Source organism: Blennius ocellaris (assembly GCF_963422515.1).
Source record: "Blennius ocellaris genome assembly, chromosome: 9".
Taxonomy (NCBI): Eukaryota; Metazoa; Chordata; class Actinopteri; order Blenniiformes; family Blenniidae; genus Blennius; species Blennius ocellaris.
In genome coordinates, this window is record NC_137658.1 from 4972355 (window position 1) to 4984634 (window position 12280).

At 40.7% G+C, this 12280-nt stretch overlaps 1 protein-coding gene across 1 annotated transcript in view; it reads left to right on the forward strand.

The window, feature by feature from the left end:
- drp2 (dystrophin related protein 2) overlaps positions 1–12280 on the forward strand; it is an 81673-nt gene that overhangs the window by 49005 nt on the left and 20388 nt on the right. The window contains exons 11-16 of the mRNA XM_080502401.1: positions 16–90; positions 1439–1640; positions 5432–5517; positions 7789–7946; positions 9931–10097; positions 11550–11661. Of these exons, the coding sequence (XP_080358527.1) occupies positions 16–90; positions 1439–1640; positions 5432–5517; positions 7789–7946; positions 9931–10097; positions 11550–11661 (800 nt within the window). The remainder of the gene's footprint in view (positions 1–15; positions 91–1438; positions 1641–5431; positions 5518–7788; positions 7947–9930; positions 10098–11549; positions 11662–12280) is intronic.

Genomic DNA, 12280 nt, shown 5'->3' on the forward strand with positions numbered 1-12280 from the left:
CCCCCCTTCCATTAGCGGATCTGAACAACATCAAGTTCTCAGCATACAGAACAGCAATGAAGCTACGACGAGTTCAGAAGGCTCTGAGATGTACGTACGCCGTATTGATGGTATTTTCTGTCTTCGTCGGTTCAGTGACATACTGTTATCCAGAACCATCAGTAATCCGCGATGACAAGCCCTCTCAGGAATGAGATATAATGATTTGCTGGAGTGCGTTTCTTTATCCAGTTGTCGAAGTGAAAAAAAAAATCAACACTGCTTTTTGCTCCTCTTGGAAATAGCAGCAAATATTCTCTTCAGGCATCCACTGCTCTTGGGTTTGTCGTGCATCAGTCAACAGTATTGATAAACTCGAAGTCCACTAGAACCACTCACCTGCCTGATTCCCTCCTCATTTTATAAGGACCTGGATCGTTAGCACACAAGGTAATTAGCTATTAATTGGTCCATTTGAGTTATAAAAACGAAGGCAATTAGTTCTTCCCGCTTGGTTGAGGCTTGATCAGGTGTCCCTGCAGGTCACTAACTCCAACACAGCCTTTCATTTCTTACTCACTTAGTTATTTTTCTTTTCTTTTCTTTTCTTCTGTATTGCTTAGCTACTTCTCACCCCATATGGGCACATATTTGTGGCCAATTTCAGGCACTTCTTAGTCATGTTGACCCTTTTTCCTTTTCAACTTCTTCTGCAACCTTCCTGTAACCTTCTCCTTCCACCATGTCCCAGGTTGTGGTAATAAATACGCAGCCTGCATTCACTACTGTGAAAAACCTCTTTCAGTGGCTCTCGCTCTTCCTCTCTCTTATCTCACCCTCCTCCGGTCGACTAGTTGATATCGTTACAGAATTTAATTGCCGGCCTGACTTGATAACTACGGGATTCTCCGTTTTTCTCTTTCCACACATATTGCATGATTGAGCAGTGCTGCATAAGAGCCCATCAGAAATACATTTTTTTGTGATTCCATCCTAACCCTGAGAATACCCCTGTTATCTCCTCTCTCTGTTCTACCTCATTATCGCGCTATCCAATTATACCTGGCATCAACGGACACCCTTTTAGCTCCACTCCCAGGGATGGGCCATCAAATTAGTTTAGAAGAGCGAAATCAAATTTGTGTCACTGCTCTTGAAACATCTGGTCAGGCTTAAGTGGGCAAAAGGGTGAATAAGCACCACTGTCGCCTGTGCTCTCATTTACTGAGGTGAAGATGATGATTCTGCTGTGTATCTGTGCTCAGAAGCCAACGAGCACTCGTTTGTTAAATGGAGGTGTTTTGGGTTCAGTACATTCATGAGCATGCTTGTCTAAATTAACAATGTAAGTGCTTTGGAATTGTTGCAATCAAGGCTTTACAACAACTGCATCTGTAAGCCCATAGAAGATCAATCAGATTTCTCCTCATATCCTAATGAATATCAATGTTGTGTTCAGTGGATTTAGTGGCACTGAGCAGCCTTGCGGAGGTGTTTCGGGAGCAGGAGCTGCAGCAGGGCGAGCATGTGATGGATGTGGTGGAGGTGATTCATGGCCTGACAGCCCTCTACGAGAGGCTGGAGGAGGAGAGGTCCATCCTGGTCAACATCCCACTTTGCGTTGATATGTGTCTCAACTGGCTGCTCAACGTCTATGACAGGTGAGTCAGCTCGGTGAAATGTTTCCATCTTGGCAAAAGTGATTTATTTTAAACCCTCGTGAATTATAAGTGGTGTTTTTAAAGGAACATAGTGTCTACACATCCGGGGAGCACAATGTGGTGTGCAATTATTGCCTGTTTAATTTCAATATTCAATACCTTTTAGCCTTTTTTTTTTTTTTTAACAGTCTCCCACTCTTAAAAAATCTTTCAGTGTAGAGATAATCACCTTTTTTTTCAAGTGCACTTTCGATATTACTGAATAAAAAGCAGTGACAGTAATGTGCAGCCAGGAAGAAAAAAATACTGTATGATAAAAGACAAAAGCCAACAGCCCAATACCCAAGGTGGTTAAACTACTTTTCAGTAATGTGGATGATTTCACAAAATTGAGTCATTCCAACCCCAAGCATCAAAGCCTGTTTTGTGGGTTGGAAAACATTGCAAAGGTTGAAAAAAAAAGCAAAAAAGGAGTATAAATCACTTTCTAAAATGAATCGGTTGGAGTGGAGTTTGACCTTTGTAGTTTCCTCCTCATCGCTGCTTGTGGTGTCTGGCTTCAGGCAAGAAGAGCAGGAAATGTCTGAATCTCCAAGCAGACTGACGGTGGATGTCTAGCCTGGCGGGTGAATCAAGTGTCAAAGTTTGACAGGAGAGAGGAATTCATTAATGTTTAAAAACAAAAAACAAAAAAAACACCTTTCTATGGCCTGATCAATGCAGGATTCTCAAGTAACGCATACATTCCTGTAAATCATATATCGATATGTTCCAATACAATTGTCATTAGACTGTAGTTACTGCTGGCTGCACCAGAAGCACAATTCTGCTGAGTATCCCCCCCCCCCCCAAGGAACAAATTCAAAATTTTACATGGACTATTGAGTTTAATTGAATTCACCTCTCGTGATTGTGGTTTTGATTTATTCCTTCAGATCTGGAACGCTCTTTCGTGTGTAACCTTTGCTGCTTCCATTTTCTGAAATTTAAATTGTATTACATTTCTTGTCATTGCTTTAAATGTTTAGCAGCTTCCCATGTTAGTCATATGTGGAATTTTCTTTTAAAAGATTGAAATGATGTAACACGATGTACTAATTCATACAAATATTCCCTTTTTTTTTTTTTTTTTTTTTTTTTTAGGATTTGAGCCATGTTTACCATTCCATTCTCTGTGACCAGAAGTGAGGCAAAGTTTTTTTATTAGTGAAATATCTGTAATGTAGGACGATCAGATCAACACACAGATTTTGTCCAATGTCATGTTGCCATGGTTCAAACAACACAAAGCCTCTGTAGTGAATTTGTCCAATGTCACACGGTCAGCACCAAACCAACTCCAGACCACTTCAGTTACTGTTGTTTTTGAACCATGTCTTGATAAGAAGTCAGATTTGCAGATTGTATTTATGTTTGAAATACAACTTCAGCTTTTCATGCATCTTACCACGGAACAGTTTTCCCTTTGGGTTTGGTCCGATTTTAAAAAGCTTTGGACCAAGGGAGATTATATCTTCTTTTCCCCTTTTAGGGGGTGCTCATTGAAATACTTAGAAAATTATGTTTTAACTTGAGATTTGTTATTAGTTATCATAGAAGAAACACATTTTTTTAATAAGTTAAAAAAAATGAATAGTAGGGTTTTTCATCTTTCCATTAAAAAATCACTTAAAATGCACTAATCAGAAGCTCTGAATCAGAGTAAAATGCTTTGCCAAGGCAAAAAGGCTTAATAAGGATGTTTGTGTATTTCACTATGCACTCCATGCATATTGAAATATATGTTTATCAACTAAAAGATAGTTGGAAGTTAAAGAATATGGTAACGCGGCTTATAAAAGATGAACCCAGTGCCTCTATGAGCCCCCCTTTCACTTCATACCATTATCGAGATACTCTATTTTGAGTTTTTATTGCTCCATTGTAATTATAATTAGCTTCTTCTGCTTTTCCATCTCCAGTCGTCTCTATTCCAACTGTTCTGAGATGTGTTGCAGCTGTCAGATTCGAAATGGGCAAAGCTTTTTTTGAACATTCTCCAGTGAAATGGTGAAATGGGTTACAAGTCATTGCATTCTGCTTTACCAACATGTGTTTTGTGCTATTTTTAAAAGCAAATAAACATCACATTTCCACTGTACGGGCTCGTTCACTATTTGTAGTGTGAATCATTACAACGTAAAACTATTTTGAACAATTCCTTAGAGCCTCAGAGCAGATTGATGTAACAAGTTCAATAGCTTGTTGTGCTAAAATCCATGACAAATTCCTACCACACCTCGATCTCCAATAACATTGTCCAGGCAGAGGGCCAGTCGCCCCCCCCCCCCCCCCCCCCCCCCCTCTGAGGCACAGTGGACACAAATCCTCTTTGACATCGACATTCACCCATCTTTGTTTCCGATTAACCATTTTGTGCCGCCTCCGAAGGGAAACCGCAGAGCGCCGACACAGGGATGCAGCGATAACGCCACAAGTGTTGTAAATCCGGTCGGTAGCTCTTAACTACTCACGGCTAATGAGAGACAATCAGAGACTTTACCCTCTGCATAAATTTCACTAATTGCTTTTTTTTGTTTTCCAATAAATAGCAGCAGGGAATCTGAATGAGGTGTGCGTCTGTTTGTGTGTCCGTTTAAATGTGTTCTTTGTGCCCACGAATGCGTGTTGTCACGGGGTGTGTGTGTGTGTGTCCTTCAGAGATGTGTCACACACGCAGAGTGTGCAGGAGCGATGCGTCCCCTCAGGTGCAGCACTGGGGTGCATATTAAAGATGGCGGGCGTGTGTGTGTGAAAGCCACTGGCAGTCAGTCGTCCTCATGTGCTCTGGAGCTTCTCCCGACCCAGTCCAGCACTCAATCCGACAAAAAAAAAAATAATGACAGTGATACTCTTTCTACCTTTTTTATTTTCACCCGACTCTAATATTTCTGACCTTGCTGTAATAGTTTTGGCCTGAGTAATTTATTGGTACACTGTGTTTTGACCTCCCAGTAAATTAAAAACTTTGGTATCCAGCTGGGTTCCGTTTTTTTTTTTTTTGGAACACATTTAAAGCCTTAGAAATGTAACTCACTCTTTGGTTTTCATTCCATACTTCACTGATGTGATATTCTCTGACTAATGTGATGATCTTGATTTCTTACTTAACGATTCAAATGCTAATTCGATAAGCCTGGTTTCTGCCAAATGCTGCTCAGCTCCACACTAAATTCTTCCAGGCAATGTTGGCACTGGAGCTGTGAATAGTGATGATTTGTGATTTATTTGCCTCACAAATCCAGTCTCTCCATAGCAGCTTTTTTTTTTTTTTCCTATTTAAAGCTGGGGGAAAAAAAAGATGATGGGCACAGCAGTGTCCATCTCATTTTCCTCGGCACTGGCCGGTGATTGACTGTTTGTGTAAATGGGGACAACACTGTTGAGTATCACAAATGCTGCATACATGTATGATTCATGTGTGTGTTTATTCTGTACGGATGCATGTGTTTTTGGTGTATATGAACTTGTTACTGCTCTTTGGGGCATAAACTCTTCATCAAGTCCCAGCAGTGCCTTCAGTTGCTCTGAATCTGCCCTAATTCAATTTCACTCTACTGTGCTGACTTGTACGCTGCACAATTTTTTTTTCTTTCTTTTTACTACACTTTGTCTCTCCCAGCAGGGCTGAAGAAACATATAAATATATTAACATGACCCAGTACACCAGGATTTCAGATTATTCGCCATTCAAAAAAACGTATCCTCCGAGCTTCCTTTTATCCCCCCCCTCTCTTTTCTTTCTTCTTTAGTGCTCGAAACGGCAAAATGCGAGTGCTGAGCTTCAAGATGGGATTGGTGAGCCTGTGCAACGCTGACGTCCAAGAGAAGTACAAATGTGAGTCTGATGCTCGCTCATGTGCTTAATGCATCTCCTCAACTGCAAACAATGAGCCAAAACAAAACGACCCTGATTGCCAGTATTACATAAAGACATCCACTTAGTCTAATGGAGGAAATGTCTCCAATGCCATAATGGAGAAAGCTTTCTTTACTTGTACAAAGTACACCAGAGGCCCTTAAAAGGATTGCTTGCCAGAGACACCATTCATGCACACTCTCTTTCTATGACTCTCACTCATTTTTTTTTTCACAAGTCAACTAGCAGAAAGCTTAAGCACTCCCTTCATGGTTTTTAGATTATGAATTATGCTGTAATTTTTTATTAGTGCTCCGCTTGGGTCTGAGATATGCTTTCACTGCTCTTTTGTCACTCAGGGGTTTACAAGTATGTATTAGGTAAAATGACGAGCGAGCGTTCGAATTGGTTATGGTTGCAGCTGCAACAGCTTGTAGTGGGACGCAGGATCTGAGACAACAACCCCAAACTGGTGCCAGGATTATTCATGCTTGGCACACCATCTGTGTCAGGTCCGAGACGGCAACGACAACAGATTTGCCTTCAACCGAACGTCCCCAAGGCGAGTCAGCCGTAGTTTCCTGTGTTCAGGTAGACATGCGGTGGCCCTACCAGCCTGTCATTCCTGTGACTGATCCAACATTGTTGAAGAAATGTTTGAAAATAAAGCTGACGCATTTGCATTTGTCTGATCTGAGATGCAGATGGTTTGTATTTAAATTTCATCTCGGAGGTTTTCTTTTGATCCTTCAAAAAAGCTCTTCTTGTCGTAACTGTAAGCGCGAGAAGTGTTTTCTTTTTTCTCTTCTTATTGTCTTGTGGTTACATGATTTGCCTCCTTGCAGACATGTTCTGCTGTCACATTTAATGCGGCATGCACCGTTTTACTGCTTTGTCAGCAGAATCTCCTTCATTCGTCGAAGGAAAAGATGTTTGACTCGTGTCAAATCCATCCAGAGGAATGTGTTTTTCAATATAGTTGCAGGAAGAAGAAATCAATTCAGTTCCTAAATCTCACTATTTTGTGTCTGTAGCTCATACAGTGGGTCTAAACTGGAATATCTCAGCAGTATTCAAATTTGGGACTTGTCCTCTGTCATTCAAGCCTGTAGTAATCTTACTACATAGTTTACAGGTTTTATGCTTATGATGCAAAATATCAATACGCCTTAGTAATATTTCAAGAAATGCGCAGAATCTATTTCAATCGGCTCAGCCTGAACACATGAAGTGACACCTGAGCTTGGTTATGATGACTATATGGAGGCGGCTGCTAACAGGCAGCTGCCAAAGCCAAGCGTTTGTCCCTGTGGGGTTGAATAAGTACACAGAGAGGAGGATACATAGTATGCTTATACTCTCATTGTGCAGCACCCTCACACGCCTGTCAGCATTCATCGCTTCAATGGCAGGCAGACTCCCAGCGAGATTGGTAAAGGCCTCATTCAAAACCCGACAAGACTCTACTTATGCAGCTCTTTCATCCCCGAGCTGACCAGCCAGGCCTCTGATACTGATTTTTATCTGTGTGTGTGTGTGACTGTGGACTGCATTTCACTCAATAAAACTGCTTTAAGTGGGTTTCAGGGCTGAAATTGAAGCTCATAGTTGACAAAAGTGAAAGAAAAACTTTTTTGAGTGTTGTTTTTTTTTTTAATAATCAATCTTAAGCATTATCCCAGCCAACATAAAGGGGCACCTTAAAAGACACCCCAAAGGTGTCAATAGACCACCACTTGGGCTAACCAGGGTTGTATTTGTGCCAAAGATAAATGGAAGGATATTTGCGGTAATTTCCACTTAAAATAATGGAGATAAATTCCAATTATGGCATAAGTTTACTAGAAAAGTTCAACAGGTCCAACTGTTGAATTTATATAAAACTAGCTTTTACTCATGTCCTATTTGTTCCCTGCGAGGCCCATCAGTCATTTACAGTATAGTTTATGGTGACAATAAAGAAATCTAGCATTCCACCAATAATAACCGTAGGCGTGAATTATCACCGTATTTGATCGTCTGTGTTTGTCTTTGCAATATGATGTTATGGAAAGTTTCCTCATTTGGATTAGATATACCTATAAATAAACATAAAAACACTTGTATTTTGTTTTTTAATAACAAGACAGCATTTAGGATTGAGTTAAGTGAGATGGTACATGATTACGCAGTGCATGGGTAATGTTCTTAATCTCCCTGGTGTCTAATCAGATTAGTCTTTCCATTGATAAGTGTTTGTACATTTTGCAGATTTATTTCGTCAGGTGTCTGGTTCTGGAGGCTTGACGGACCAGCGCCACCTGAGCCTGCTGCTCCACGAAGCCATCCAGATCCCACGCCAGTTAGGGGAGGTTGCTGCTTTTGGGGGCAGCAACGTGGAGCCGAGTGTTCGCAGCTGCTTCCGCATGGTGAGGTGACACGTGAAGAGATAAGCAGCAGAGCGTGTAGAGTTTTACACACGCACAAGCACACACACACACACACACACAAGCTAAAAAATAACAAATATACTGTGAGTTCAATGAATGTTTTCACTCAGATTACACCGTCAAATCATTCAGCTGCTGCACTGATGTTCACGTGGGTATCAATGATCCAGTGTCTGTACTATGACTATGTATTGTTATAGCAGAGACACAATGTATGTGTTTCCCTGTTGCTGACAATAATTTGATTGCTCCAATGAGCAATCTGAAGGCCAATTTTAAAACCTTTGTATTCATGCTATTATCACGTGAAGCCTGTCTGATTTTTAAATTAAAGGGAAGGAAAACAATGGCAGACTTGTAATTAATCCGAGTAAAAACTCGTCCGGGCCCGACGTGCACAGTAAAGCAACGGACTATTAATAAAATGCCACAACAGGAATCTGCGGGCTTTGTAGATTTGTGCTTTACTGAAATGAGCACAGTCTTACTAACTACAGATGAAGACATTTAGTGCATCATTATGGGAAATGTTAAAAAGTTCCTAATTGATCCCAAAGAACTACTCCTCAGCTGAATGAAAGCAGAAGCATCACATTACATTGTGGTGGCTTTGCAGTGCATTTAATGCATGCACGAGTTTGATGTTAGATTATCCCCATATAAACTCAAGTTTAAAAGAAGTTGCTTGTAGAGTATCATCTGTGTGAATATTTCTTTTTGACAAAGTAAAGGAAGCAGAAGCAGAGTATTTGTAAATCGAGAGAAATGTTCTCTGCTGATGGTATCTGAACTTTCTGAAAGGTTGTGGGAACTTTCACTCGTGGCATTTAATTTGGGAGACCAGAGAGTGTAATGAGTTTTTAGCTGTGGGTGAAATGCTCATGTAATGTGAATCAGAGGGACCAAATTGGCCGTTTATTAGCTGACTTGGAAAACGATTTCCACGAGTCTGTGTGGATGTGGTTTCAGCATTAACTTCGCCCTGACATTGTCACCCAGGGTTAGACTCCACTAACACAGAAACTAATGAAACTGACTCAAGGTAAAACAGGCTGAGTGAGGCAGTTACACATAATCTGATTTGGTTGTAGGCACTACTGCAAAGGTTGTAAAGTCAACATCAAAGAAGCGAATAACTCGCATTCAGTCACAAGTGCTGTACTTTATGAGCTTGATTTATACACATGTTTAATGGATATATATATAAATCTGAAAGCACTGAGTTTTGATAGATAACTGGAAGTTTATCACTCCATTTTCTTTTCCCAAATGGTAGTTAAACCATCCCATCTGCTGTGTGTGTGCTGGTGTGAGATGCCGCAGCGTGCTCAGCATAGTCATTGGCAGTTCCAGGTGTTCCGTGTTCAAGGAGGGGGGGGGGCGCTGCTATTTGACCTCCCAGACGGAGTGAAGCCGGCTACTCTACTCACTGAGGGGAGCTCCGTCATCCCTTGGAGACTCTACACCTCAGTACATCTCAAAGTGTGTGTGTGAGCAACACACACACACATTTATTATGTTACTCTGGTTGAGTAGTGGGGGGAGCCCCGGGGAAATCAACCTCTTAATGCATCTCTGATGCAGACTTAATGAGAATTTAGCACATCACGGATTTTTAGCGCTTGGCAAGTCATTCTTTTATTAGGTTGACTTCCTTTTTATCCCACTTTCTGGAATTTCTAACAAGCTGTAGACACACAAACACCCGTGCAGTACACACAGACATTTAAAGATTATCTGTTCCACGTGGGTTTTATTACTTCATAAGTCATTGCATTCATCCTGCTCTTCTCTCTCGTGTTCTCTGTGATTACTTTTTTCAGTGTCGATTCATCGCAAAATCACTTTTTGGAAGGAGGCACACTTTGTTCTCTCGGTATTTCAGCTACCTGCCGGTGGTCTATATTTAGGTTGTTTACAGTATTGTGCCCTTCTTTCTTGCCGCCGACTTCCCCTTTCCCAGGCCCCAGGGAAACCTGCCATTGAGGTGTCTCACTTCCTGGAATGGATGAGCCTGGAGCCCCAGTCAATGGTTTGGCTGCCCGTCCTCCACCGTGTGACTGCTGCAGAGTCAACAAAGCATCAGGCCAAGTGCTACGTCTGCAAACAATGTCCCATCAAGGGCTTCAGGTGGGCTTCAGTGAGTGGGTAACTAAACGCACACACAGGTACTACGAACAAAAAGCTACTGATTGGAAAGTCATAAATTAACACGGATCTTGACTGTGGGGGAAAATCAAATCAAAAGGAATTGATGGTGTTGGAGCAATAACAACAGGTGTAAACTTGGAACAGTAGAGACAAAATCCTGGAGCAAATGTTCTTCTCTCACTTAGAATACAAGTAGTAAACTCTGTTTAAAGCATCCTCAAAGTGCTCACTCTTTTTGATATGCGAGAAGTCATCTGCATAGAATCTGGTTGCATTTTATTACTGAAAGTGAATGAATTATGGCCAGAAATATAATTATTTGCATTGTGCTTAAAAAAAGCCCATAAAATGCACCTTTACTTCACTTTGGACTTACAACTGAGATTAATCTCAACATTATCATGAGAGCATTATGCAAGTGAATGGAAAATAAAAGTAAATCTGTTTTAATGCTCGCGGCTGGTGTTTTCTGTTTTTATTACATCACAGGTTTCACTGCTTGCTGGAGATACTGGAGCTGAGATACAGGGTGCTATGATATTAACAGGAGAGGCCAAACATAATATTGTTTCCATTTAGTTGTGTCACTCTGCAACGTCCTGTATGAAACATGACACTGAAAGAAAACAAGCCTCCACAAATGTCAAGTCTGTGCTATGAACACACACATTTGGATCTTGAATTATTCACATTTCTCCACTAATTAGAAAGAACAATGCTGGAAGAAATCACTATAGATCATTCATTATTTAAGATACAGTTACTCGGTTAGTAATTAGTAATTTTCACAACATCACAGGTAATTACAATAAAGTATGTCTTTCTCTGGTGCAGCAAGATCTTTGAAAGAGGCATAAATGAATGTGCACGGAAGCACACACACACACACACACACACACACACACACACACACACACACACACACACACACACACACACACACACACACACACACACACACACACACACACACACACACACACACACACACTCCTGCTCCTAAACCCAACTCTTCCATTAGTTTAACTCCAGGACATGTTTCAACCTAAACTTTTATTGATAATCTTAATTGGGTCTCTTATTTCCCAAGTCCCAATAATGTGAAATTGTAAACAGATTTCAGTCCTCACAGGAGTAATAAACTCACACACAACCACACACACTTCTATTGATTTCCTGTAGCTATCCTCCAACTTCGGGCTTAATTCACATTATCTTCTTGTTGATCCAAGTTTTCTCCCTGAAACTAGTTGATTTTTTTTGTAATAGAAACTTTCTTTTTTATCTCCACATTGTGTTGGCATCAATGCAACTATTAACACATATTACAAACACACACCGACAGACTGCTTTTTTTTTTGTTGTTTTTGCTTTTAATGTCTCTCTTTTGCAAACATCAGTCGTTCCTTTATGTTGTATTGATCTTCACAGATATCGCAGTCTGAAGCAGTTTAATGTGGACATCTGCCAGACGTGTTTTCTCACCGGCCGTACAACCAAGGGAAAGAAGCTGCACTACCCCATCATGGAGTACTACACCCCAGTAAGACAAACAATATGTGGCGCTTTGACTAAATACAAATCCAGGTCTCCGGGGATGGATAAAGCTTAACTGTGCTCAAAAGAAAATGATACTACTATCTCCTGATTCCCGCTGCCAGACATGGATTAGGTGTCTCGCCACTGTAAGGCCTCTGTCATCTCTAAGTGTACACTGTTAGATATCTTCCTCATCAAGCTCGATCGGTTTGCCCAAGATTGAGAACCACTCAGCAGTAAGACTTCCTTTTCCTTCAAATAGTGAATACACTACATACACTTTGTGCATAAAACCCCAATAAAACCATCGTCTTAAGAGATTGCAAATGGAGTTCATTCTGAAGCTCCTCTATTGGAACTGGAGTGTGTTGCGATAGGGCTAGATTAAGTCTGTAATCAATTCCAAGCTGTAAAATGTGGCAAAAGGCCATCTGCACAATGATTTTTTTTTTTTTTTTTATTCAATGGACAATATATCATGCTGGGTACCTTCATTTTTTTCAGTTTTCCGAGCCATAAGCTGCATAGATTTCTGCTAAGATGTAGAGAGCAGAGTACAAAAAGCCAGTGACTTTTCAAAAAAAAAAAAAAAAAAATGTAAAGATGAGGACAGAAAGCAGTGA